General features: G+C 43.8%; 1 protein-coding gene across 1 annotated transcript in view; it reads left to right on the top strand.

The window, feature by feature from the left end:
• MARK4 (microtubule affinity regulating kinase 4) overlaps positions 1-27911 on the top strand; it is a 3074992-nt gene that overhangs the window by 1796532 nt on the left and 1250549 nt on the right. The window contains exon 11 of the mRNA XM_044080464.1: positions 13949-14061. Coding sequence (XP_043936399.1) covers positions 13949-14061 — 113 coding nt within the window. The remainder of the gene's footprint in view (positions 1-13948; positions 14062-27911) is intronic.

The following is a 27911-nucleotide window of genomic DNA, read 5'->3' as shown; positions in this document are numbered from 1 at the left end:
GAAACTGACTAAGCAATTAAGTGCCCACATTTCTGAAGTATTTTGATATGAACAAATCAGACATATAAGCAGAATCCAATCAGAATTATGCACAAGAACAATACGTTGAGAGAATAAAACAAACATGCCTTTGTTACTTTGAAACTAGTACTACTTATATAATGTATGTATGCTGTTGTCTGTGACAAATCTGAGACATTACTTCAAGGTAAAAAGCAAAGGCTTCCTTGTTTTATCCAAACACACTTTGCTGATGAAAAGTACAATTTTTGCTTGGGAACTGGGAAAGCTTAACATGGTGTATAGCCAGACAGAATGTTACTGGCAAAGCGATTCTGCTAGAAGTTAAACCCTTTCTTTGTGTGTGTGTGTGTGTGTGTGTGTGTGTGTGTGTGTGTGTGTGCGCGTGTGTTCTGAACATTTGTGAATGACTAAATAAAATATGCTAACATAGAACAGAGCTGCTTGCCATAATATATTGATAGAAAGTTCTAGGGAAATTGTATTGATGGAACTATACAGTAACTCACTGCACAGTTTGAAGAAGTCCTTGTGCAGAGCATCAGTAAGACCACATAGAGTGTTGTTGAGACTACAGCAGCATGACTTTGTTGTGAAGTATAAACCAGGGAAATAAATATATGTCACCGATATGTTAATTTATATCTGCCAGAACAACAAAATAATTTGCTTTTGCAATAACTGAAAGTAAATTAGATAATTCCACAGCTGACTTTGATAGACAAAAGACATAAGGTGTTCTGATTTGCCACCAGCTTCATAAACATAGGGTACAAGTGTGTAAAATAGCTTTGCACAGCATCTTTCGTATGAAGTTGTATCATTAGTGCAATTAAAAAAAAACAAGGATTGTGCTAGTGATATGCCACTGCAATCCATTTGTGAACTAAGAACTGGCGGATGTAATAGACACAGCGAGTTGATGCATAATTTTCACCCTACAGACATAGGATGCACACTGTACTTTCTATCCTGTTGATGGAATTTTCATCGTGTAGCACAGTATATGTGAAAGTATGCAAAAATATACAATAGCTCTTTTACATTACAGAGTTACTGTCTCATGCAGTTGTACATAGTTATGGACGTGAATGATTCATAAAATTATTACCTCATTGCCCATGACTATAGATAACACAACATTAGAATAAATGTTATTGGATATGATACAGTTATCTGATCACTTCTTTTCACTATAGCTCAACCCTGTCATTGTGTTGGTAGATAGCTGGTTGGGTTGATGAAGTGTGTTTGTGAGCATTGTATTGCACAATAGCAGATGCTGTGACATCTCTTTTACAAAAAAGCTTTTAGTGACCATATGCATTGATGATGATGATAATGTAGTTGCTCATCTTTGTTATGTTGAGCAACACATCACCATTAGCATTACTCAGCTATTGTGCTGGGCTATGGATTTTTGTGCTGTACATAAGCAGTTGGATGCCTATAAATCCCTGCCTCTGCTCTGTATTGTGACATGTATTCCTGTTCTTCATACCAGTTGAATACACAAAAGCCCCCAAGTTCATAGTTGTATATCTCCTTATTCTAATTTTGATAGATTAGTCTGCAATTCACACAAAATTGTGATATCTGTTTTGTAGCATACATTCAGGCCTGTGTAGTTCATAGGTTCATAGGTTTATACTAGGCTATCTGCCCTAAGGCATTTATAAGCCTAGCACAATGTTTTGTGGCTTACACCACCCCTTATATGAAAAAATACTGTGCCCATTAGTTTGTTGTGCCTCTGTCCAGCAGTGACACAGAGATGATTCCCGGGGTAAACCTACGATCTCCCATCCACAGGTCAAGATTTCTCTTGAACAGAGCCAGCGAGGTGCTCTGCCTCACATGGACCGGGATTTTATTCCACAGCATAGGGAGTCTCTGAGTGATAAATCTATCCCTCCAGCACGTCCTATTTATATCCGTGCTAAGGTTTAAGTCGCTTGCTCTAGTGGTTTTGGTGGATGATATGAGGCATGATATGAGGTAAAACCTAATAGTGCCGGGGTGCTCTCAGAGGAGCCTTGAACCAGGTTTCAGTTACAGCACAGACATAGATGTTCTCCATACTGAGAAGGGCCTCGAGTGCATGCATTTTGAGATTTAGACTTCTGGCATTGAGCAGCATTACCCTCAGTTTCTTCCCATTTTTGTTTTCTAGGGTGGTAGGTTTAGAATTTGAGCCTTGCCTAAAAAAGGCACTATGGGGGTGGCAAGAGCCTTAGCCAATATCCGGAATCCCAGGGGTGACAGGTGCAAGCCGTCCCTTGCGAAGCAGCGTGGCTTGTCAAGCATGTCATCCCAGGCAGACAGACACTGGATCCCCTTTGAATGACACCAGACATTAAGCCAATTGTTAAAGCTGATCATCTTGTCTCTATATTGTGGCATCATTCTTGGTGAAGGAACGACACTGCTCAGAGTCAGGGTCATACCTGCCTGGGCTACATAATCAGAGAGCTCTAAATCTTGACCATTGTATTCAAAATGAGATGGAGTTCTTCGAGATTTGGCACTAACAGAGTAACCTAAACAAAAGTCTGCTGTGAGTCTAGAAATCCAACCATATTTGTCATTTAAAAAAGAAATCTGCTGTATACAAAGTCTGATATTTAAAGTGAATAGAATAACAGTGCCTGTGAATGAAGAAGTGAAACACTGGGAAGAATACCTGAGTCTCAGTTCAGATTTGTTGTTTATATTTAAAGAAAGAGCGTGTTATAGTGATCAGTAATGTTAGTGCAAGATGACCAAGAAATTTAAACCTGTTCAGTGTGCAGTGCTTATCCTAACAATTACTTAAGAAAGGAAACAATTCCTTACACTTTACCAAGAAGATCATAAAGTAAAGTTGGAAAAGCTTGATCTGAAGTAGGCACTTCATTTGTCAGCAACCTTTGGGATATGGATCCGATCTCTGATCCGAGCCGGCAACTTCTACCACAGCATAGGTCCGAGCTCCTAGCTCCTCCCTTTACCCATAATCCCCTGTCAACCCTGACTGACCTCAGATCTAGTTTGCCGCACTTCAAGCTACAAGCTAGGTTCCTGAGCTCCTGATTTATCGAAACTTTGTGAGGAAAAATTTCCATTTTCTTCCTTTTTTCTTTTGCTGTGAGTGAGAGTGATTGGTTAGGTACCCCTATAGCCCTTTTTTATCTAACTAAATTTATTTTTGTGGTCCTTTTTCTCCTCCCTTCCTCACTGGTCGTAGTGTGTGTGTGTGTGTGTGTGTGCGTGCGTGCGTGTGTGTGTGTGTGTGTGTGTGTGTGTGTGTGTGTGTGTGTGTAGGGGCCTAGTGAGTGTGTTTTTCCTTTATTTAAAAATGTCAGAGGCCCCTAAAGCCATTTTTTCTAAGTGCACCGAGTGTGGCCATAAGCTTTCACCGGCGGATGGCCACACTCTGTGCGTTAGGTGCCTTGGGGTTGAACACCTCTCCTCTGGATGCGCGATCTGCGAGGCGTTCAACCCCAGGGACTTAAGGACCAGAGGTCGAAGTTCATTCTGGCGGGCCTTTTGCCCCCAGATCCGGCTCCGGCCTCCGGTACTTCTGTGGCCGCTATCCAGCCTTCGGTGGCGGCCACTCCTGCCTCTCTCCCTTCGGTCGGGACTCAACCTCCCGCTTCGGCTCCAGAGGAGAGGGAGGCCAAGAAAGACAAGCGGAGAGAGAAGCACCATAAGCGGCGGGCCGAGGACTCCTCCTCAGCCCCGCCCGCCAAACGGGCTTCTGGATCACCGCCTCCTTGGATCCGATCCCCTTGCTTCTCACCGGGACCCAAGGAGGGGGGTGATCCGGTCCTCGTTGAGGTCAACGAGGTGGCACTCCAGGCCTGCCTCGGTGGGCTCTTCGAAGTCCACTTATAGCATGTCAGATGCAGACATGGACCGGATGATGAGGAGGTTCATCCAGACCCAGCTGCAGATGGGAGTGCTCTTGCCTCCCCCCCCTCTGGGGGGAGCTCGACCCCATTTTTTGCTCCAATCACTCCTCCTCCGACCTGTTTTCCAGGTTCAGAGCCGAGCCGCGTTGGATCTGGGGGTGTGTCGGAGCCGACAATGCTGGGCACTTCTGCTCCGACTGTTCCCTCGAGTTCCCACGGGCGGGCTTTGGATTCGAGGGATTCGGTGTGCCTTCAGCTCCGTCCCTGTCGGAGAACGCAGGTTCTTCGAATCCGATGGTCTCGGCCCCGGGTCCGGTCCCCGCTTCGGATCCGGGAGGGAGTCGACTCTCGGATCCAATCGAGGGCGGCTCCCCCTCGGCTTTCGCTGCGGTGGAGAGGGCACTGTTGAGTGCATCCGGGCCTCCGGTCCTGGCTTCGGCTCCCCCCTGCACTCCCTCTCAGCTGGTCCAGGCTCCCATCACCCGGCCTTTGGGGCAACCTGCTTCAGCGCCTCGGGGTGTTCCTTCGGAACATGACATTGCTGGTGAGACTTCCTCGGACAGCCCCCCCGAGGAGGTTCCTCACAAGTCTAAGTGTAAGAGGAGGCACGTGGACTCCCCCGAGTCCCTTACGGAAGCTACAGACTTAGATGAAGGGGAAGGCTCCCTAAGGTCACCCCCCCCGAGGATGTCTCCTTTGGAGACATCATAGAAATACTTAGGATCAGGGGGGTTGGTCTGCCCCCAAGTCTTCCTCCGATGAGTCTGTATTCCTAGAGGCGTTTGAAGCAGGGCCATCTACCTCTTGGGTGTCCCCCCCAACCCCCTGGTGGACCTTATCGCCACCAGGGCTTGGAGGGAGCCGGACACTGTAGAGCCAGTCCCCAAGCGCCCGGACAGGATCTTGAGTGCCCCCGCAGAGAGAACCCATTGGAGCAGAGGCCCCCTGTGGATGCCATGTTGGTGGCGGCGGCCACCAAGAGAGAGTTGGCTCAGGAGAGCTCCATGGTCCACCCACCGAGCAAGGAGTCTCTTGCGATGGGCCGCCTTGGGAAGTGGGCCTTCAGTTCAGCAACCTTCTCGATGAGAGCACTGAACTATATGGCACACGTCATCCGGATGCAGTGGGATCTAATAAAAGAATACAGTGCCCCCCCCCCCAGAGTCCATGTCGGAAGGGGACAAACAACTGTACTCCTCCCGAATGTCCATTCTCCGGTCCATTTCTAACACCTCTATGCGGCTTTTGTCTCACGCCACTGAGGGAGCCTCTAGAGCTGGCGGAGTCGGCCTGGTCATGAGGCGACAAGCCTGGCTCCGACATTGTGACTTCTCGGAACCCTTTAAGGCGTCATTCGCGAATGCCCCCTTTGATGGTTCTGCTCTGTTTGGCAAAACCATTCGCGACACTTTAGTCCAGAGCGAGAAAGATGGGAAGACGTTGTCTGCCGTCGGAGTCCGCTTCTCTGCTCCCCAGAGGTCCTTTTCCAAGAACTAAAAGGGTCAGAAGAAGATGTGGTTCCGGAAATCGCATCAATCCCAGTCTGCTCCAGATAACCAGTCCTCTCATGGCAGAGGAGGGACAGGGAGGACGCTGCCCTAGAGGCAGATGGGGTCCCAGGAATTTTGGGTCCAGAGAACCCTTCTCTGAGAGGCCCACGCAGAACCCCTGAGGGGTTGCCTGGCTGCTCCACTCTGGAGGCAGTCGGGGGGCATTTTTCGAGGCACCTAGCAATGTGGGAGTCCATAACAACAGATCACTGGGTGCTTCGCATCATATCCAGAGGTTACCAAATTCCCTTTATTATAACCCCCAAAACCAGAAGCCTCCCCGATGTACCACCCAATCAGAGGGAGGCGGCTGCTACAGAAATTCAGCAGCTTTTACAAAAAAGAGCTATCCAACCCATCCCCCCAGATCAGCTTGGATCAGGGTTTTACTCCAGGTTCTTTCTGGTGCCAAAAAAGACGGGGGACATGAGGCCCATCCTCGACCTCTCTCTCTTGAACCTGGCAGTACCCAAAGAAAAGTTCTGGATAGTCATGCTGCAATCGATTCTCCCCCTGTTACGGGAGAATGATTGGATGTGCTCGATAGACCTCAAGGATGCATACTATCACATTCTAGTGGACAGACGCTCCAGGAAATTTCTCCGCTTCCGGCTGGGAGCCAGTCACTTTCAGTTCAGGGCCCTCCCCTTCAGTCTCACCTCAGCCCCCAGGGTGTTCACCAAAATCTTAGCGGCAATAGCAGCCCACCAGAGACTCCAGGGAATTCAGGTCTTTCCATACCTGGACGACTGGCTCCTTACCGCCCCAACAAGGCATCTGCTCTGTTCATGCAGGGATTACTTCCTCAATCTTGCTCCACATCTAGGATTGATGGTCAACATGGCCAAATCCTCTCTGGCTCCTACACAGGTAATAGATTTCACAGGGGCAAGACTGGATTCCAGACTAATGCTTGCTTTCCTGACTCCAGATCGGCTTCAGAACCTGAGGTTGCATGTACAGGCCATCCTCCAACTTCAAGCTCCATCAGCGGAATTGGTCCTGAGGGCTCTATGGTCCATGGCAGCAGCAATTTCTCTGCTGCCCTTGGCCCGTCTGAATATGAGGGTCCTGCAGTGGACCCTTCAGGTGCATTGGTCCCTGTCTCGCAACCCCCTGTACCATCCCATTCCCCTAAACAGGACTTGCAGAAGGTCGCTCGTGTGGTGGCTCCAGTCCCCGAGCCTCCACATGGGACGCCCATTCTCCATGCCTCCTCCCATCGCCACAGTGACCACGGACGCTTCTCGCCTGGGGTGGGGGGGGGCATTATTCAGGCAGAATGGTCCAAGGCACGTGGAACGACATAGAGACCTCCTTGCATATCAATGTCCTAGAGATGAGGGCAGTGCTTTTGACGTTGCAGGCACTTCACGACCTTCTTCCGATTGGGACGATTGCAGTACAAACGGACAACATGTCAGTGGTCTGGTACATCAACAAACAGGGGGAACCAGGTCTTATCCTCTTTGTCGCGAGGCTGGGGTGGGGGGGGCATTATTCAGGCAGAACGGTCCAAGGCACGTGGAACGACATAGAGACCTCCTTGCATATCAATGTCCTAGAGATGAGGGCAGTGCTTTTGACGTTGCAGGCACTTCGCGACCTTCTTCCGATTGGGACGATTGCAGTACAAACGGACAACATGTCAGTGGTCTGGTACATCAACAAACAGGGGGAACCAGGTCTTATCCTCTTTGTCGCGAGGCCATGAGAGTGTGGGAATGGGCGATATCCACCAACCGCTTTCTCATTGCAACGCACATTCCGAGACGATCCAATATCCTAGCAGACAGGCTCAGTCATACAATCCTGACCCCATACGAATGGTCTCTCAATCCTCTAGTAGCTGAGCGAATATTTGCCCAATGGGGGCAACCCTGTTGCGATCTTTTTGCCTCTCCCTCAAATACCAAATGCAACAGTTACTTCGCTCTAATCCCCCCTCTGGGGGAGTCCCCGAGAGACTCTCTAGTACATGCTTGGCCTCCCGGTCTTCTTTACGCTTACCCTCCACTGCCCCTGATGCTAAAACTTTTACAGAAAGCCAATCGGTTGGGGAGCAAGATGATCCTCATTGCCCTATTCTGGCCTCATCAGATGTGGTTCCCGTACCTATGGTCTCACCTGATTCATCCGCCCTGGATTCTGGATCCCCTTCCGGATCTCATTACTCACCCCCTGGGTCTTCCGACCCCCAACCTGGTCAACCTCAAGCTGACGGCTTGGTTGCTCCAGTTCCACTCCTGATAAGGACTCCCAGAATCTCCTCACCAGTCAAAGCCATTCTAGTAGCAGCACACAAGCCATCCACCAGAAAGGTCTATCGGAGTAAGTGGAAACGCTTTTCCATCTGGGCTGAGCACCGTCACTTAGATCCTTTTACGGCGCCTTTAACATCGGTTTTGGATTTTCTAACTACCCTTTTTCATCAGGGGGCTAGCTGTTCTACAGTCAAGGTGCAACTAGCAGCGATTTCGCACTATCATGTAGGGCATGAGTCTGGCCCTCTTATTACCTCCAAGCTCTGTAAAGCTTTCCTTAAGGGTACCTTCCTCCTCAGACCTCCTGTCAGGGAGTTAGTACCCCCATGGGATTTATCTTTAGTTCTACAGACCTTGACAAAGCCCCCTTTCGAGCCGGCGGCCATGGTTGATCTCAAATACCTCTCTTGGAAAACAGCCTTTCTGGTGGCCATTACTTCAGCTAAAAGAGTCTCTGAACTTCAGGCTCTCTGTGTCAAACCACCGTATTTGGCCTTCCATCAGGATAGAGTTTACCTCAGGATCAGTCCGTCTTTTCTACCTAAGGTATCTTCTGAAGCAAGCATTAATCAGTCTATTAATCTTCCCGTGTTCTTCCCCAACTATCAGAACAAAGGAGAATATAAGCTGCATTCTTTGGACGTGCACAGACAACTGCGCTTTTATATTCATCGAACGGCTGGTCATAGACAATCCGACCAGTTGTTTGTCTCCTTTGCCAAAACCAACTTAGGCAAGTCGGTTTCTAAAGTTACCTTGTCACGATGGATAGCTAGTTGTATTCTCTTAGCATATCAGAGTTCGGGAAGGCCTGCACCTCGGGGAGTCCGCGCTCATTCTACTAGGGCCTTTGCTACATCGGCTGCTTTTAGATCTAGGGTTCCCTTGGATGATATTTGTTCCGCAGCCACTTGGGCTTCATCCCATACTTTTATCAGCCATGACAAACTGGATGTTTTCTCCAGAGGTAGGGCATCCTTTGGCTCTGCAGTGCTTCGGAATATCCTTCCATGAAGGCCACCCAAGATTCAGGTAGCTGGGGACTCTGTCCCAAAGGTTGCTGACAAATGAAGTGCCTACTTCAGATTAAGAAGTTATGTACTCACCATAACATTCCATCTGAGTAGGTATCTTCATTTGTCTGCAACCATCCCACCCGCCTTCCCCCTGACCAGTATGATTCTAAGCAGGAGTTGTCTTATATGAGTCCCTTCCGGGACACACTAGCAAGTTGTTATATGGGGCAAACTTGATCTGAGGTCAGTCAGGGTTGGCAGGGGATTATGGGTAAAGGGAGGAGCTAGGAGCTCGGATCTATGCTGTGGTAGAAGTTGCCGGCTCGGATCCGAGATCGGATCCGTATCCCAAAGGTTGCAGACAAATGAAGATACCTACTCAGATGGAACGTTATGGTGAGTACATAACTTCTTATTTTATTTTTATGATTGTATATGTACTTGATGTATGTATATTATTATTTGAAGTTAGAAGTACTGATCAAATTAATGCAGTCAAAGCTATGATTTCAAGACATGGCATACCTGATGTGGTCATATCCAGTAATAGACGACGATATGCAAACAGAGCTGTAGCTGGTTAATCTGGAACCATGTGCAGTTCCCCAGACTAGCATCCCTCTCAAAACTGAGGAGAAAAAAGGTCTTTCATTTAAAGAATACAGCTTAATTCAATTCAATCAACTCTTAATAGAGCACAAAATACTATACCACCCTGAGAATTCCCCCTCGCTTATAAATATTATTAAGCCATATAGCAACTTGAGAGCCCTACAATCAACCAACAAACTGCTGGTCCAAACCCACAAAGCTAATAACTCTGCTGGTGAATCCCTGTTTGACAACTTTGTTGGCAAAACCTAGAATTCATTGCCAAACCATATAACCTTACATTCCACCATAAGTCTCTTAAAAAAAACCCTCAAACAGTATCTCAAAGTGAACTGGCTTTGCCCATGTACCAACCCTGATTAAGTAGTAAACTGAAAGCATAATCTGTAAATATCATAACATGAAACTACTTCACCAAGCTCTATATCCAATCTGACGTCTCTTGCTTTTAATTGTGTCTGTCCATGAGTACGGTGAGTCTCTATTTGGGAACATTACTAAACCATTGTACAAAACACCTTGTCTTATATTTTCTAATGTTATCTAACTTCTTGCATAATCTATGTAATGTTTTCTACTGGAGCTTTTCTTCCCGGGCCTTCGCTGAAAATGGATACATGTCCAGTCGGACTATCCCGGTAAACAAATGTAAAAAAAATAAATAAATAAGATGAAAACAACAACAAAAAAAGACAGAAAAGCAAACCTGTTCTTTCATTCTGAAACAAATGTAATAAGCAGCTGCAGATACAGTCACCAGTCAAACGCACACTCTGAGTGCTCTTACACATCATCTGAAACTGCACATACAGTATCACTATTTATTACAGCTCTGTGTACAAGTATAAGGAGATTTGGAGATTTTCATTTATTTGGGCATTTCAGCATGTGATCTGTAATCCAAACTATCCACTGTCCAATGGTCAGGTTGGGGGGACCGTTCAGACTGTAGAAAAAATCATGAAGAAAGCTGTTTAAGCTTGGTTCTCTAGGATGTGCTGCTTTTGTTACCCTGTAAAGGCTTTTTGCTGCTAAGAGATTTTAAGAAAGTTATTTTTTCAGTTTTAAGTAATATTTCTTATTTTTTACATCTGTAAAGGTTGAGGTGTATCCAGCGATATCTGAAAATGCATCCCAATAGACAGTAGTGGCCTTAGGTCAACTGGTGCCCTAGGCAAAACCCCTTCACGGTGCCCCCCACCACACCACCTGGTGCCCCCATCCAGGTCCACCTACACCAAATAAGTACTGGAAAAGTGCCCCTATTAGAGCGATGTCCTAGGTGGCCGCCTTGTTGGCCTATGCCTAAGGCCGGCTGTGCCAATCGATGTATCCAGAAGCAACAGTAGATGGGTAAAAAAGTTTTAGTCGGAGAACATCCTGAAAGACTTGACTGTTGGAGGTTCACCTCTATCATTTCCCATTACAACAGCATCACAACTATAAACCATAGCCTCTCTCAGACATTCCGAGTATAGAATAGTATTAAGGCAGACAGCAGGATACCAGTGACAGACCAGTGACTGAAAAGTGTGTATTTAATTGCATTTTCATAACTGTGCTGTTTTTATATTTCTAAAATGTTTGGGATTTATATAGAAAACATGAAACTGAGAGCTGCTGAAAATATTAATACGTTCTTACAATCTGAAAATGAATTACAATACACTAATCCTTTTTTTTCTTTTGAGGCTATGCACAGACTTGAAAGTATAAACTGTACAAAAAGTACCTTGTTTATTAAATTTGTGTGCATTAGTAAACATCAAATGTAAAGTGGGAACAATCTTCTGGTTTAGTGTTCTAAAGAGAAACGTGTTCCTGAGATTACTCCCATAAAATGTTATTGTAAACTGGCTCTAAGTAATGATTTTATTTTGCAGAAGTCAAAAAAATGGTCTTGGAGTTTTGGACTGTTCTGATTACATGAAAAATTAGCAAAGTAAAAAAAAAAAACAATATGCCACTGAAGGCCACTGAATTACTAGATGGAGTGAAGGGAAGCATCTGTCCTTCAAAAAAGCTAGGGTATACTCGACTCCATTGATTCTACTAAGGTATTGTGAGAATTCTAGCACAGATTCAGGAGGGTAGTAGTACATTTGGACATCATTATTTGCCTAACAGCCGGCGAATAAATTACTTTAGAATACAAGTAGCTAATAAAACAAATAGTAATCAAACAGACATGTATCATTTGAAGTCTGTTTTTAACTGCCCTGTTCCTGCTCCCTTTCTGTTTACTCAATCAAAATGCTTTTACCAGGTCTGCCTAATGTATTACGTTTGATATTATTTGAATCAATTTCCTTTTAACTGATTCATGCCTACATTGCCAAATAAGCTATGGTAAGCTTTGAGCCTGCAGAACCACTTGCTCTGTTGCATTGAGTGTACCACATTACTCATGGTACTACATACATACATACATACAAATGTTTCAAGCACGGGGCATTAAACCCCTTCTAGCTTGCCAGTAAGCCAAAACACTTTTTCCCTTAATAAATGTCCAGGCAGTTCTTAAAAATATCTAAACTAGTACTTGCTTTAATGTAATTTGGTTGTCTGTTCCAAGCATCAGCTACTCTGTCAGAGAATCAATTAGCACACTTCTCATTCCTGTAGAATCTTCTACATAGGTTATCTGATGATTTTCTAGTACTTTTTGATAACCCCAAACATTCCCAGAGGTGGTAGTTCCTAAATGCCCCATATACCTGAATAAGATCTGCTCTTAAATATCTGTAAGAGACACTGTACAAGTTCAGATATTTTAGTCTTTCATAATAACTTAGATTTTCACATCCATGGATGCCCTTAGTATATTTCCGCTGTACTCTTTCCAGTTTACTCATGCTTGTTTTCCTATAGGGTTTCCATATTGTTATTCCATACTCAAGTTTGGGTCTAATGTAACTAACAAACAATGACTTCATTATGTTTGATTTCCTAGACTTTATAAATCTTTTTATACAACCTGTAGTTCTATAACTATCATTAGCCAAATGGTTGCTGGAACTGCAGCATTTGTTACACACTTGCGCAATTGTGTAAAAAATTAAAATGGCCAAAAACAATGCTGTAGTTGTTCAAAGCAGTAGTTCACATTTTAAGGATTTTAGTTTCTCAGAGCTGAAGGCAACAAACCTCCATACTGCTAACCCAGAAATATTTCACAGATCTTAATAATGATTGCTTAAAGGGATGAAGAGGGAAAATTTATTTGCAGCTTCACTCGATAAATTACTTAACAGACATTTAGTTTTTTTTTTAATTCCTTTATTTTTTATCCTATTCAGGGTCATATAGTAGTTAAACTTGTCCTGAAAATTAACCAGTGAAAGACCAAGTACACATTATATATAGGTTACCTTGCGTCCTTTCATTTCCAGGATAGGTTCTAGCTATCCCATGATTTTTAAATAGCATGGTCTATCGGGTACTGGAAGAAGAATTCATGAAAAAGTGCAAAGTGAAAATTAGCATTCAGAGCTGTATCTTCTGTATGTAGAAGCAACTGTATGGTTTGCGTAAGCAAGCAAAACATATATTTCTTGTAGTGTGCTGCATTCAGTTTAACACTGGCCTGCACACATGCTAACTTCATTAGTATCTGTAAGACCCTTTACAATATGCCAGTGATGCCTCTGCCAGATTGTAGCTTTTGTGAATGTCATGTGAATTGTATTTGTACTTTTCATGAGAAATCAAGCTGTCTATATCTTTATGATGGCATATTCCACTGATTTTGATACGGACTATTAGTCGTTCAAGGAAACAAAATGTATTCTAGGACTGAGTAAGAAACTGTTTTACTTTTTTCTCTAACCCTTTATTTATATACCATCAAGCCACTACTGTAACCATATCCATTCATTCCTTACATCAGGGCACTGCCATCATTGAGGCAGCCATGAGGGACTTTCCATTTTATAATTTTAGCCCCTTGTCTGGCAGGTTATGGGCATATACTCTGATGCTATGGCCTGCTATGCTTTCTACTGTGAACATGCACATTCCCACACAGGCTCACTGAAAGCCTGTGCCTTGGCAGAGCCAAGCACTCATGCTTAGCCCATGTATGCTGTCTCTGTAGTAATATATTAGGTGACAACATTGTAGCTGTAAACTGGTGTCAAGCACTCACTTAGACCCTGCCTTGTTGGCTCCTTCAGAACCTGGCTTAGCAAGTCAGTCATCTGGGCCATAGTTAGGGTTTTGACTTTCTACACCACAGATCTACTGAGATGCAAGATTTATTTGACTTCAGCATTCAGAGCTGCTGCCACATACAGGAGAAAACAGTACAATCTTTCTTACTTATAGATTCTGTAGGAACATTGGCTCGTACTGTGATCTGATCTTGTACATGACAGGAGCCTTTGGATAACCTTCCATAGTGGAAGGATTGCATCCTGATAAAAAAAGCAAAATGTTGGGGGGGTCTCCCTAGCCTAATATATTTTGGTTATAGTTATTGCGTTTTTCCATCCAGTAGGCATTTACTGTTTAAAATGTTTTATATGTGGATATCTTAATTAGTGAGGTCAAAAGATCTGAACTAAGAAATTACATGTTTATTTTCTCAACAGAAGTGATGGTGGGAATGGGTTATAGCCGTGATGAGATCAAAGATGCGCTTATGAACCACAAATACAATGAGATTACTGCAACATATCTCCTGCTGGGCAGGAAAACAAATGAGGTAAGTTGTCTAATGATGTTTTATTCATTGATCTGTGAGGTGAAGCATTCCAACAAACCTTTTCAGCCATGACAGGGTTTAAAAAAGCATGACAGTACATGAAATGCAATGACGTATGATACAGAGTTTACAGTAACTGTCATTGTAACTAAGAGCAGAATATTTATAGTTTTTACAAATGAGTATCACTGTAATGTAGATTAGCTTGGTAATGATTTTTCACTTGGGTATTTTATTTGGGAAAAAGTTTAATACTCAGGTTAATATTCACTATGATGAGCCAAAATGTAAATTTGCCATTTCATCAAAGCAGTATCATTTGTAGGTGTAAGCTAGATGCAGTTTAAGACTAGATGTAAAGTTTGCAGATTTAAGCTTGTTGCATACATCAGCAGGAGTGTCTTAGAAGACATTTAAATATTTAATAGTATGTATGAGTTGCTTGCTGTCAGCTGCAGATTAAGTAAATGAGTTCTTCCACTGCCTGACTTGTCATTAGAGCAAGAATAAAGATCACTTATTATTTTTCAGCCATTTGGAACAGAATAGCAGTTCTACCAAAACCATTCTGGTGGTGGTACTTAAACAGCCATGCATATGTCACTGCATGTTTTAACGTTGTGGATTGCCCTTTGTCATCTGTGTATAAACTGAGTTTAGCTGAAGGTTTACTTTAAATTAACAGTAGTGTATTTATGTCGGTATTTCCATTAAGAGCTATTTTAAATAGGTTTCATACACTTTTATTGCTGTGGATGTGTCAGTTGTTTATATTACTGTTTAACAGTTACACTTTAGTGTATTGTAGTTCTTGATCAATAATATTTGATCTGTGGAATCCTAAAATGCCATAAGATATGAGCAGTTCTAAAATAGTTGCATTTGTAGTTTGACAGGTGCAATCATGCGGAGACACACCAATAATGATGGATCATTGTTTTAAAAAATATGAATAAACAAATAACTGTGTGGATTTAGTATTGTTCATCACAGGTTCCAGTTCATCAGATTCACAATCAGGTTTGTATACACAGCATGATAAAAGTTTGATCGCAATCAGGTTTGTATGCACAGCATGATAAGTGTTCAGTAGCATTCTGACTGCAATGATATAAGGTCTACCTTTATCTACTTCTGTCTTTGCAAACAATTTAAATAATACTTAAATAGTAATTCATTAAAGGAACTACTTTGCATGTTGATGTATTCATAAGAATAACTTGAATATATTTCTTCTGATTAACAAGATTATTTTTTTTTTTAAACTAGAATGCTTATTAAAATTCTGAAACTTGAGGTATATCATCAGACACTGTCATTGAAAAGCTGGGGCCATATTTCTTCACCATTCAAAATTTGACTTTTATTTTTTCATCAAAATGCTTTATACAGGAATGTACTTAACGGAAGCTAGTGCACACAATTGTATAAGGAGCTAGCTGCTTATATATGCTCATCTCCGGGGCCTACAACTTGTTTTACACTCACAATTCAAACTATAGTTTTTGTGTTCATTAGTAATGTCCTGTATTTCTATGCTTGAATGTCATCCTAAGTGCCTGTGCGTCTACTAGGTTGTCACAGAAGACATGCCCAGACACTGCCCATACTGCTTTCCCCAAGACAGTAATGCCACTGTCAGTGTAAGTTTTAGAAATTGCCATAAACAATTAGCTCATATTTGATAGTCATATTAAAGTGTAGGGAAAAACTCTGCAGAAAGTAGGCCTTTTTTTGAGGATCAGGTCATCATCCTGTGACACCCTAGCCAGTATCATGTCCATTGCCAGGTCTGCCAGTCACCCAGTGACATCCTTTACCCCCCCCCCAAGAATACCTCCAGTAGGGCTGGGGTTGACACGGGACTTGAGGCCATCATAGGAGTATGGCCATCAGACTTTTCAACGTTTCAAACTGTCCCTGTTTTGGAGAAATGTACTTATTTTCAAGCCTAATTTAATGTGTTGCTATTTTCAGCCTTGATTTCCCCCCCTTCAGACAATGTTCTGAATCCCCCTCATCACATATAATTTTTAAAGGGAACACACATCTTGCATCTCCCTTTTTCTGAAGCAAAATAAATGACTTTGTGTGGTAGAATTTTGCATTGCAGTTCATTAAAGTCTACAGATTTTACACGGTCTCTTTAATAATGTGCTTATATTTTTCTATCATTTTTGTCAGTCTGTTTTTAAACATATGTATCTGAGAATTATTCCACAGTTTTCATCATATTGATCACTGCTGCAGTAGGCTTAGTTATAAGGGTTATATTCTGTCAAGGATATAACAGCTGGCCACCTTCCAAAGATTCAGGATACCATCCGTATGCTCAATCCATTAGGCAGCTCAAGCTGAGCTGCCTAAAACACATTTGATCACAAAGCTCTTCACTGCTTTCCTGTAACTGAAGAATGAGCTTCTTTGTAGGCTGTGGATTGACTGTTGGCATTTGTTATTCCTTTAGTAGAAAACCTTCCATATTTAAAATATTTTATTTAAATGTACTTACCTGGTTAGGAAAGTTGTTTTTTCATCTAGAAGTTTTAATGAACCACCATAACACTTAACTGTACTTTTAAATGAGAGCACACTTTTTGCCTGTCAACTTAATAGTAGTTAAAAGTTGTTGAAAACCATTTTTCTGTGTAGAAACTTGTTTATTTAACTTTTTGAGGCTTGCAAAGTGTATTAAAATGTTTTTATTCTATTTTTTGTGAAGAAGCTGACTTTTAGAACTTAAGATTTTTACCGGCTTATGCTGTTGCTCTCCAGGAAAGAGGCACCATTTACGGTTTAACTGTGGAACAAACTACTGGTCCAATGGTCGGTTGTTCTTCCAGCCATAAATAGAAAAAAAATTAAGCAAACAGATTTTACCACTACAGCAGGCTAGCAATTTGCCCCAGCCACAAGTGTTTTTTTTTCTGCTGTGACCAAAGCTTGATGTTCATCGTGCATACAGCTGCAGTCATAACAGATGGCTTATCCTGCCGTCAGGAAGGTCCTCGGTCGGCCGAATTCCAAAGTCTAGGTCCGGTGTCGGTTGTCGTCGCTTCCTCCCTGACGTCAGTGCGACAGGGGTATAAAAGAGGCAGCCAACGCCATTTTCTTCAGTCTTTCTTGCCGCGCAGTGCCCGAAGCAGAAGCAGTTCGCAAGTGCCGGTCGGCCAGCCCCTGAGATTTACGAAAGAATTTCAGCCGAAGTCTTCTTGAAAGCTAAGTACCCCGTTGGGGAAACTTTTCTTGCCTCAGACCGATGTCAGACAAAGTTAATAATTGCATTTCATGTGGGAAGCAAATACCGCATAAAGATTTCCACTCTTACTGTATACCTTGCTTAGGCCCAGACCACGACGTCTCGGCCTACCGTTTTTGTGCTAGATTCAACAAATGCACTATTAAGCGTCGGGCAGAGCTTGCCCTTCACCTTTTTGGCAAGAAATGTAATTATATTATGTCATCGGATACTCCGACTCCAGTTTTGAGCAAAAAACACAAAGATAAGGACCGACATTCGAGGTTCGCACCACCTACTGTTTGCACGCTAAGGCCTACTACCGGTTCTCCGGTTCTCAGTGAGGCACCTACACAGCCCCTGAGTACCAATGACAATGCATTACCGATGTCTCCAGTACCCGAGGTCGCTGGCTCCTCGGCCCCCATTCCTACTACAGATACCGATGCCACTCCTGGTGGGGAAACTCAGAATTTAGACAGGCCTGCCATTTCTCAAGGGGTCTTCAAGCCTTCCTCCTTTTCTATTAAAGCCTTCACTAAATCTAAAACAGCCATGAAAACCAAAAAACAGGTTCCTCAGACACCCTCTCAAGGCACCATGCCTAAAAAACAGATGCTTAAAATGGCTGAGGATTTTATTACTCTTATCAGGGGTTCTCAACCACCCTCTGACAAAAGGCCCAGATTAGAGGAAGACTACCCTTCCTCAGATCAAGCTTCTATTACCTCAGAACTATCTGAGGACCAGGATTGTGCCTATTCTCCATTTGAAGACTCTGATGCAGAGGAGTCTATTCCCTCGCCCCCCCCCCCCCCCCCACTGAGGATTTCTCTTTTGGGGAAACCCTGCATACATTGAGGGAACACTTTCACTGGGAAGGCCAAGATTACTCAGATTCCAAGAAAAGGCTCAGGAAATTTCTTCTGCTCCCCCAGCATAGGCCTCTGGCCATCCCTCCTGTTTTAGATATATTGGATGATGTGTACACAGAAGCCAGCCTTGATCCTGATTCTTTGCCTCCAGCTCCTGTTAAACCAGACAGGTATTACCGGGTTCCTGATTCTCACCAGTTCCTATATAAAAGCCATACTGCTGACCCAGAAACTATTTCACAGGGTCCCAAGGGAATTAAGGCCTCTACTGCTAAAAACCCATTCCCTTCAGAGAGAGATTCCAGATCTTTGGAAAGGTGGGGGAAAAAGGTGTACACCTCGGCCACTTTAACCATGAGGGCATTAAACTGTCAGTTCCATATGTTAAAGTATCAACAGTTTTTGATATCTCAGCTGAAAAGCAAGATGACACAACCAGAACAACCAGATTTAAAAGAGTTGCAGGATTTGTTGCACGATGCAGAGCAAGTGGGTAAACATACCTTGCAGTGTGGTTTTGATGCTTTAGAGGCCTCATGTAGAGCTGCTGTTACGGGGTCTGTTATACTTAGGCATGCTTGGCTCAAAGAGCAACCCTTACCAGATCATGTCAAAGCTAAATTATTAGATGCACCTCTTCAAAAAGATGTATTGTTTGGTGTTAAAGCAGAGGAGGTGCTAAAGAAAATGGAGGAAAAAGCGAAATCAATGCAAACAGTGAAAGATTTCCTGCAGGTACAGCCTCCACATTTCAGCAGAAACTGTCCTTCAAAAAATTGGTCCTTTCCAGCCGCGGACAGACCTCAAAGGGGCAGATACAGGCGTCCAAGGGGTAGAGGGCAACCTCAAGGATCTTTCAGAGCCAGACAGTGGCAAGCACCAACCCCAAGAGGTGGAGAAGATAGATCACAGTCTTTTTGAAAACAGACACAATGACTTCCCCCTACACCTGCCAAGCAAAGCTTTAATGGCAGCACCTTTGGGCAGAAAACTGACATTATTCTCAAAAAATTGGCATATTGTTACAAAAGACAAATGGATTCTGGACATTATAGACAGAGGCTACAGGTTCCACTTTCACACCCTTCCAAAAATGAAAGGCATGCCAAACCTGCCACAAAATCAAAGGGCAGAGGCACAAAAACAAATTTCAGCTCCCATGGACATGAAAGCAATTCAAGAGGTACCTGCAAAAGAACAAGGTCAAGGGTTTTATTCCAGACTATTCCTGGTACCAAGGAAAGACAAAGATTGGAGACCTATGTTAGACCTATCCATCCTAAACACATATCTACAGGTACCAAAATTCAAGATGCTCACATTACAGCAGCTTCTTCCCATGCTGGGCAAGGAGTCTTGGCTGGTAACATTGGACCTCAAGGAGGCATACCTGCATGTCCCTATCAGACAAGATTGCAGAAGATACCTCAGATTTCTTGCAGGTTCAACCCATTACCAATTCTCTGCATTGCCCTTTGGCTTATCTACTGCGCCCAGAGTGTTTACGAAATGCCTGGCATCAGTAATCGCCTTCTGCAGACTACAAGGGATACAAATGTACCCATATCTGGATGACTGCCTGATCCAAGCGGACAGCAAGGACATACTACTGCAGCACCTGGCGTTTGTAATAAAACTGTTGAACTTCCTGGGATATACAGTCAACAAAAAGAAATCAAAACTAATTCCCTCTCAGCAAATAATTTTCCTGGGTGCCAGCTTGGATACAACCACCGAGATGGCCTACCTCACGCCAGACAAGCAAGGGCAACTGTCTCAATAGTTCAGAAAAATGGCAGCTTACACCAGGCTAACTGCAAGGAAAATCCTGCAGGCTCTGGGATTCATGGCATCTTGCATCCTACTAATCCCATGTGCAAAGCTGCATATGAGGAAACTTCAATGGTACCTAAAAAACTTATGGTCTCAACACAGCCACAGCTTGGAAGCAATTATACCACTCATTCCATGCCTTCAAAAGGAATTTATGTGGTGGGCTCAAGCTTGCCAAAGAAACACAGGTCTTCCTTTCTGTGTACCTCAAGCAACTCAAATCATCACAACAGACGCCTCAGACTACACCTGGGGAGCACACATGACAGATCAGTGCATTCAGGGAAAATGGGCACGAAAAGTGAAGCTCCTTCACATCAACCAAAAGGAAATGCTAGCCATGCAAAAGGCTATTATGACCTTCAAAGACCTGCTGCATCCAGGCCAGCTATTGATCAGGACAGACAACACCACAGTGATGTGGTACATAAACAAACATGGGGGAACTCATTCATACCCCCTGTGCAGGCAAGCCATGACCCTATGGAACATAGCACTGGAATTGAAAATTCAACTACAGGCACAATTCCTGCCAGGGAAGGAAAACACACTGGCAGACAAGCTAAGCAGAAATATGACAGATCCACACGAATGGAAGTTGCATCCTCAAATTTTCACAAAGATAACTCAGGCATGGGGACAGCCAGACATAGATCTCTTTGCTACCCACAGAAATTGCCAGTTGAAAAAAATTTTGCTCAAGGACCTATCATCCACAGGCCTGGAAAGTGGACGCACTTTCCTTCAATTGGGCAACATTGACAGTCTATGCCTTCCCGCCTCTTCCTCTGCTGCCCAAAGTTCTATTAAAAGCCAGGGCAGAGAGGCCGAAAATGATTCTCATTGCTCCAGACTGGCCAAGACAACACTGGTATCCGCTCCTGAAGAGCCTGACACATTCCCCACCATGGATCCTTCCTCTAGTCCCTCTTCTGTTGTCCCAGCACAACTACAAAACTCATCACAGCCATCTCAAAACCCTAAATCTAGCTGCATGGAGAATTCCTTGATTTCCCAACAGTTTCTCCTCTCCAAGGAGGTGCAGGATGTCATCTTGGAGGCCAGAAGACCTTCTACTAGAAAGGCCTACTCCGCCAAATGAAAACGATTTTGTGCCTGGAATCAAAAGAAGTGACAGAATCCTTGGGTAATAAATATACCTCAAATTTTGCAGTACCTAGCTGAGATGTTAAACAATGGACTTTCCTTCTCCTCCATCAAGATCCACGCTTCAGCCATTTCTGCACAATACAACACAGACCCTCCTTTATTCTCTCATCCTCTCTTAAGGCAGTTCCTCAGAGGGGCAAAGAATATAAAACCCCCAAGGAAACTACCAGTCCCTGCTTGGGACCTCAACTTCATATTGGAAAAGCTGACCCTTCCTCCCTTTGAGCCAGCTTCTTCATCAGAGTTACAGTACTTCTCATGGAAAACCGCCTTTCTTCTGGCTATCACCTCAGCTCGCAGGGTTTCGGAGCTACAGGCCCTCATGGCTGTGCAACCATTCATCATTTTCCATCAGGACAGAGTTTCCTTACAAACCAACCCTACCTTTATGCCAAAGGTAGTTTCCAGTGTAGCTTTGAATCAGCCTATCCACTTACCTACCTTTTATCCTAATCCACAAAACAAAGGGGAAAGACTACCACATTCCTTGGACATTCAAAGACAACTTCATTATTATTTGGACAGGACAAAGCCATTCAGGAAATCTGAGCAACTCTTTGTGTCCTATGCTGCAGATGCTCAAGGAAAGGCTATTTCCAAACAGACAATTTCAAAATGGATAGCCCACTGCATATGCTTTTGTTACTCATTTCGTGGAAAAACTGTGCCTGCATGCATCAGATCCCACTCCACCAGAGCCACAGCTACCTCTACAGCCTTCCTCAGGGGGGTCCCTACCAAGGATATTTTGGAAGCAGCCACCTGGAGTTCAGTGCACACTTTCTCCAAGCACTATCACCTCCCACTATACTCTAAATCTAGAGTGGGCTTTGCCACAGCAGTCCTGCAGGGCATCCTAGCCCCTCCTAGTTCCACCTAGTGCCTACCACCCTTACTTAGCTTTGGGATTCTACCCATCTGTTATGACTGCAGCTGTATGCACGATGAACATAGTACAGTTTTGTACCTACCATAAATGTAGATGTTCGAGTGCTCATACAGCTGCATTCCAGGTTTCCCTCCCTCCAACCCCTCTTAGGACAGGCCTTATGGCAAACCCTTTTCATATAACCTTTTGGGGTATTTTTTTATGGTGCATTTGCTTGCAACTACTGTTTTTGATTTACCAACATTGCATTTTTGCATAATATTATGTTTGCCTTCCTTCTGGGGGCACCTGACATCTGGGGCAAGAAAAACTGAAGAAAATGGCGTCGGCTGCCTCTTTTATACCCCTGTCGCACTGACGTCAGGTAGGAAGCGACAACAACTGACGCCGGACCTAGACTTTGGAATTCGGCCGACCGAGGACCCGCCTGACGGCAGGATAACCCATCTGTTATGACTGCAGCTGTATGAGCACTGGAACGTCTACATTTATGGTAGGTACAAAACTGTACTTTCCTCAGACCACTCATCTTTTACCCCAGATACCTCTAGTGTAGCACCTACAGCCACTATGAACCAGGGGTTAGCCATGTCCTCTGTGACTTTTGGGGTCCCTTCAGTGAATAAGAGAGAGCTACTATTGTCAGTCCTGGGAGAGGGAACAAGGAAGGCTTCTCCTGATTAGTCAGAATGCTGTGTCCATCCCTGGGGAAGCTGCTTCCTATTTTTTCTGTCAAAAAGAAACCAGAAACAACATGTATCTGTTTTTCTGAAGATATTCAGCATTCTGAATCTGGACAGGAAGGTGTAGGGACAGATGCAGGCTTTTCTCCTCAGATTTCTGATTCAGATTCAGAGGATACTACATAATCTGATTCTCCCTGTGGGGGTTTCTCTTTCTCTGAGTCTGTTTATAGTGTGTGCAAGTTTTTTTCAGTAGGAGAACAGTGATGTTTCTCATAGGTTCATAGATTAGTACTGGGCTCTTTGCCCTTGTGGGCCATTTTAAGCCTAGCCAGCTACCCAATGTAAGAATTAAACCCTGCGCCTTGTGTTGTAAGGTAAACACATTAGCCATTATAGCAAACTCCCACTCTCAAGCCCTCAGAAAGTACCATGGAATTTTCTTCACCCATTCCTCCAGTGCTGTCAGCATTCAAGGATGTGTGTGACACTGCCTGCAGTTTTCCTGATAGTTAAACTGTTGCCCCTAAAAAGGCAGGTAGATTGTATAAAATTCCTCGATCTTTTTAGTTTTTTTTACATTCTTCCCAAACCTGACCCAGCAGCTGTAACTTTTGTTATTCCTACTGTTGCTAAATATTTAGTTAACTCCAATCCTACACTTTCTGATTAGGATGGGAAATAATTGATAGCATTGTTGATTTTCAGAATTTTAAATTGCCAGGCTCATATGTTAAAAGTTATTCTGACTTATTGTGAAAATATGAGGAATGCTTTGTCTGCGATTTTTTGAGAAAAAAATGTGTTTTAAATGGTTTACTTTCTTCCATTTCACAAGTCATTATTTAAAGTATGCATACAACTCTGTTGATGTTGCTTGTAGGGCTGTGGCCACTAGTACTGTTTTGAGGAGGTTTGCCTGGCTAATTCTCATAATCTCAGAGATATGAAAAATGAAATTTTAGATTCTCCTTTGGATAGAAATTTAGTTTTTGGTCCCGCTGAGGCAGAGGTGATCAAAAAAGTGTGATGATTGGGTAAACTGATGCAGGGAATTTCTAAGATTTTTCAGCCCTAATTTTCTAAATTTTCCAAGGGATTCTCTTAACACACCTCATCAGATTTTGGCAAGAACAGTCTCAGCAAATTGCTGTTAAACAGACATTTAAGAAGCAATGCCAAGGGAGTTCCAAAAGGAAGACAGAAAATCCCTAAAACAAAAGACAGTCCAGCAAGTCAGAATGACTTTTAAGGGACCATATCCCCACCTCCCACCCTGTCAGTTCCTTTTCCTTCCAGAAGGTCTGAATCTCCACTTCTAGCATTTGGAGGAAATTCCTTCTTTCCTGTGGTAATTTCTAATCCACCAGACCAAACACCTCTATTTCCCCTTGTCCTTCAATTGTGTTAGGGAGAAATAGAGCCAGTTCCTCCTTTCCAGTTTGTGAAGAGCTTTTATTCAAGGATGTTTTTTGGTGTCAAAGAAAGAAAATGTGTAGAGACCAGTTATGAATCCTTCTTTCCTAAACCAGTTTGTGACAGTGCCCAAGTTCAAAATGCTGTCACTTCACAACCTGTTATCTCTTCTTTATTATTTAAGATGTTCATCGTGTTACACTGCTGCAGTCATCACACTTGGGATTACCCTGCCGTCAGGCGGTCCCGCAGTCGGCCTGAGTTCCAAAGTCTTGGTCCGGCATCGGTTGCTGTTGCTTCTTCCCTGATGTCAGTGCGCCAGGGGTATATACTATTCATCCAACGCCATTTTCTTCAGTCTTTCTTGCCGCGCGGTGCCCGAAGCAGAAGCATTACGCAAGTGCCGGTCGGCCGACTCCTGAGATTTTCGAAGTTGAATTTCAGATCCGAAGTCTTCAATAAAGCTAAGTACCCCGTTGGGGAAACCTTTTTCTTGCCTCAGACCGATGTCAGAAAAAGTTTATAATTGTATTTCTTGTGGGAAGCAAATACCTCATAAGGACTTCCACTCTTACTGTATTCTATGCCTAGGCCCCGATCACGACGTCACCAGTTGTCGGTTTTGTGCTAGATTCAACAAACACACTATAAAGAGGCGTTTTGATTTTGCTTTACACTACTTTGGCCGAAGGTTCAATTATACCATGCCATCGGATCAGCCGACGACCTCAATACCGAAAAAACACAAAGACAAGGATAAAGACAGGCATCCGAGGTCCAAAACAGATGACGAAACCTCTTCTAGGCCAATCGCCGGTTCACCGGTTCTCAGTGAGGTGCTTTCGCAGCCCCTGACACCCACTACCTCAGAGCCACAGGCCACGTCCGACTCCTATGTGGAGACATCTAGGCCTCTGGAAACTCAAGGTATTGGGCCTACGGAAACTAATCCCTTAGATGGGTCCGGAGCCGCTGAGCAGGCACCGGCTTCTGAGGGTGTTTTCAGACCTTAACAACTTACATTGATAGTTTCACATGCTTAAGTACCAACAATATTTAATGGCTCAGGTAAAACAGAAAATGCTTGCTAGCTCAGAAGCTCCTGATTGTAAAGAAATGCAGGATTTATTGCATGCAGTTGAACAGGTGGGAAAACATACTCTGCAATGTGGTTTTGATTCTTTAGAGGCTTCTTGCAGAGCCGCAGTTACAGGTTCTGTTATTCGAAGACATGCTTGGTTAAAAGAACAGAGTTTACCTGATCATGTTAAGGCAAAGTTATTGGATGCTCCTTTACAACATGATACCTTGTTTGGTGTTAAGGCAGAAGAGGTGTTAAAGAAAATGGAGGATCAAGCTAAATCTATGCAAACAATCAAGGATTTCTTACAGGTACAGCCACCTCAGATTAGCAGAAATTGGCCAACAAAAAATTGGTCCTTTCCAGTGTCAGACAGGCCACAGAGGGGCAGATGCAGACACCCAAGAGGCAGATCTCAACCCCAAGGCTCAAATAGACGACGACAGTGGGGCACCTCAACCCAAAAAGGAGGTGAGGACAAGTCTCAACCTTACAGGAAAGAGTCACAATGACTTTCCTTTGCATACGCCAAGCACATCCCTTCTGGAAGCCCCCTTAGGGGGAAAACTAGCACTTTTTTCTCAAAACTGGCAAACTGACCTAAGACAAATGGGTCCTGAATATTGTGTCTCAAGGTTACAGATTCCACTTCCATACTTTACCAGAGCTAAAAGGAATGCCAGACCTGCCACAAAATCAATGGGCAGAGGCACAAAAACATATTTCAGCCCTCATGGACATGAGAGCTATACAAAATGTACCACAACAGGAACAAGGACAAGGATTTTACTCAAGACTCTTCCTGGTCACCAGAAAGGACAAAGCCTGGAGGCCTATACTGGACCTTTCAATTCTGAATACTTACCTGGATATTCCAAAATTCAAAATGTTGACATTACAGCAGCTTCTACCCATGCTGGGCAAGAAGGCTTAGCTTGTTACTCTGGACCTCAGAGGCATACCTGCATGTCCCTGTCAGACAAAATTGCAGAAGATACCTCCGATTCAAAGCTGGTACAATGCACTACCAATTCTCTGCACTGCCCTTTGGCTTATCTACTGCACCCAGGGTCTTCACAAAGTGCCTGGCACCAGTAATTGCATTTTGCAGACAAAAAGGAACTCAAATATATCCATACCTGGATGACTGCCTCATTCAAGCAGCGACAAAGGACATTCTTCTGCAGCATCTGGCATTTGTGAAAAAGTTGCTAATTTCTCTAGGGTGCACAGTAAACGAAAAGAAGTCAAAACTAGTGCCCTCGCAACAGATTACATTCCTGGGTGCCAACTTAAATACAACGGCCCAGATGGCTTACCCTCACGCCAGACAAACAAGTGCAACTAACTCAATTTTTTCAACTACTGGCAAGGACGTCCCATCTCCCTGCAAGAAAAATTCTGCAGGCCCTGGGATTCATGGCATCCTGCATACTGCTAATACCATATGCCAGACTGCATATGAGGAAATTACAGTGGTACCTAAAATGTGTTTGGACTCAACATTCTCACAATCTAGAAGCAGTAATTCCAATAATTCCCGGCCTACAACAGGAGTTTCGATGGTGGGCACAGGCATGTCACCTAAACAAGGGTCAGCCTTTTACCCAACCCACAGCCAGGCAAACTCTAACAACAGATGCTTCGGATTACTCCTGAGGAGCACACATGGCAGGAAAATGCATTCAGGGCAAGTGGACCACAGACCAGATGCATCTTCACATCAATCAAAAAGAGATGTTGGCTGTTCAAAATTCCCTGACAGCTTTCAAGGACCTTCTACATCCAGGACAACTATTACTAAAGACAGACAACACCACAAAAATGTGGTACATAAAGAAGGGGGCACTCATTCTTATCCCCTATGCAGGCAAGCCATGACCTTGTGGAACACAGCTCTAATGTACCAAGTTCACCTGCAAGCACAATTCCTGCCAGGAAAGAAAAATACTGTGGCAGACAACCTAAGCAGAAATATCATGGACCCTCACGAATGGAAATTGAATCCACAAATCTTCAGCATGATAACGCAAAAATGGGGATGCCCTGACATAGATCTTTTTGCCTCCCCTCTGAATTGCCAACCACAAAAATTCTGCACAAGGATTTATCACAAACAAGCATGGAAAGTGGATGCTCTTCTGTTCAGCTGGAAAAACCTAAAAGTCTATGCCTTCCCACCACTGCCTCTCCTTTCAACGATATTCCTAAAAGCCAGACAAGAAAAACCACAGATAATCCTGATTGCTCCAGACTGGCCATGCCAGCACTGGTACCCTATCTTAAGGAACTTGGCTCAGGGCCCACCATGGATTTTGCCCCAAATTCCACACCTTCTGACTCAACAAAACAATCAGATCCTGCACGGTCAGCTCAAAACCCTAAACCTGGCTGCATGGCAGATACTTTAGTCAAACAGGCAACACCTCTATCTAAAGCTGTTATGGATGTCATTTTGGAGACCAGGAGGCCTAGCACCAGGAAAGCTTACTCAGAAAAATTGAAGAGATTCTGTGCCTGGAACCAGGCTCACAGCCTTGACCCTCTTGTTCCAGATATTCCTCAGATTTTGCAATACTTAACTGAGATGCTGGACATAGGCCTATCGTTTTCATCAATTAAGATCCATGCCTCTGCCATTTCTGCACATTACAACACAGATCCT

The sequence above is a fragment of the Protopterus annectens genome, chromosome 1.part0, assembly GCF_019279795.1.
Source record: "Protopterus annectens isolate FY-2018-M chromosome 1.part0, PAN1.0, whole genome shotgun sequence".
Taxonomy (NCBI): Eukaryota; Metazoa; Chordata; order Ceratodontiformes; family Protopteridae; genus Protopterus; species Protopterus annectens.
This window is presented reverse-complemented; position numbering and strand designations above follow the sequence as displayed.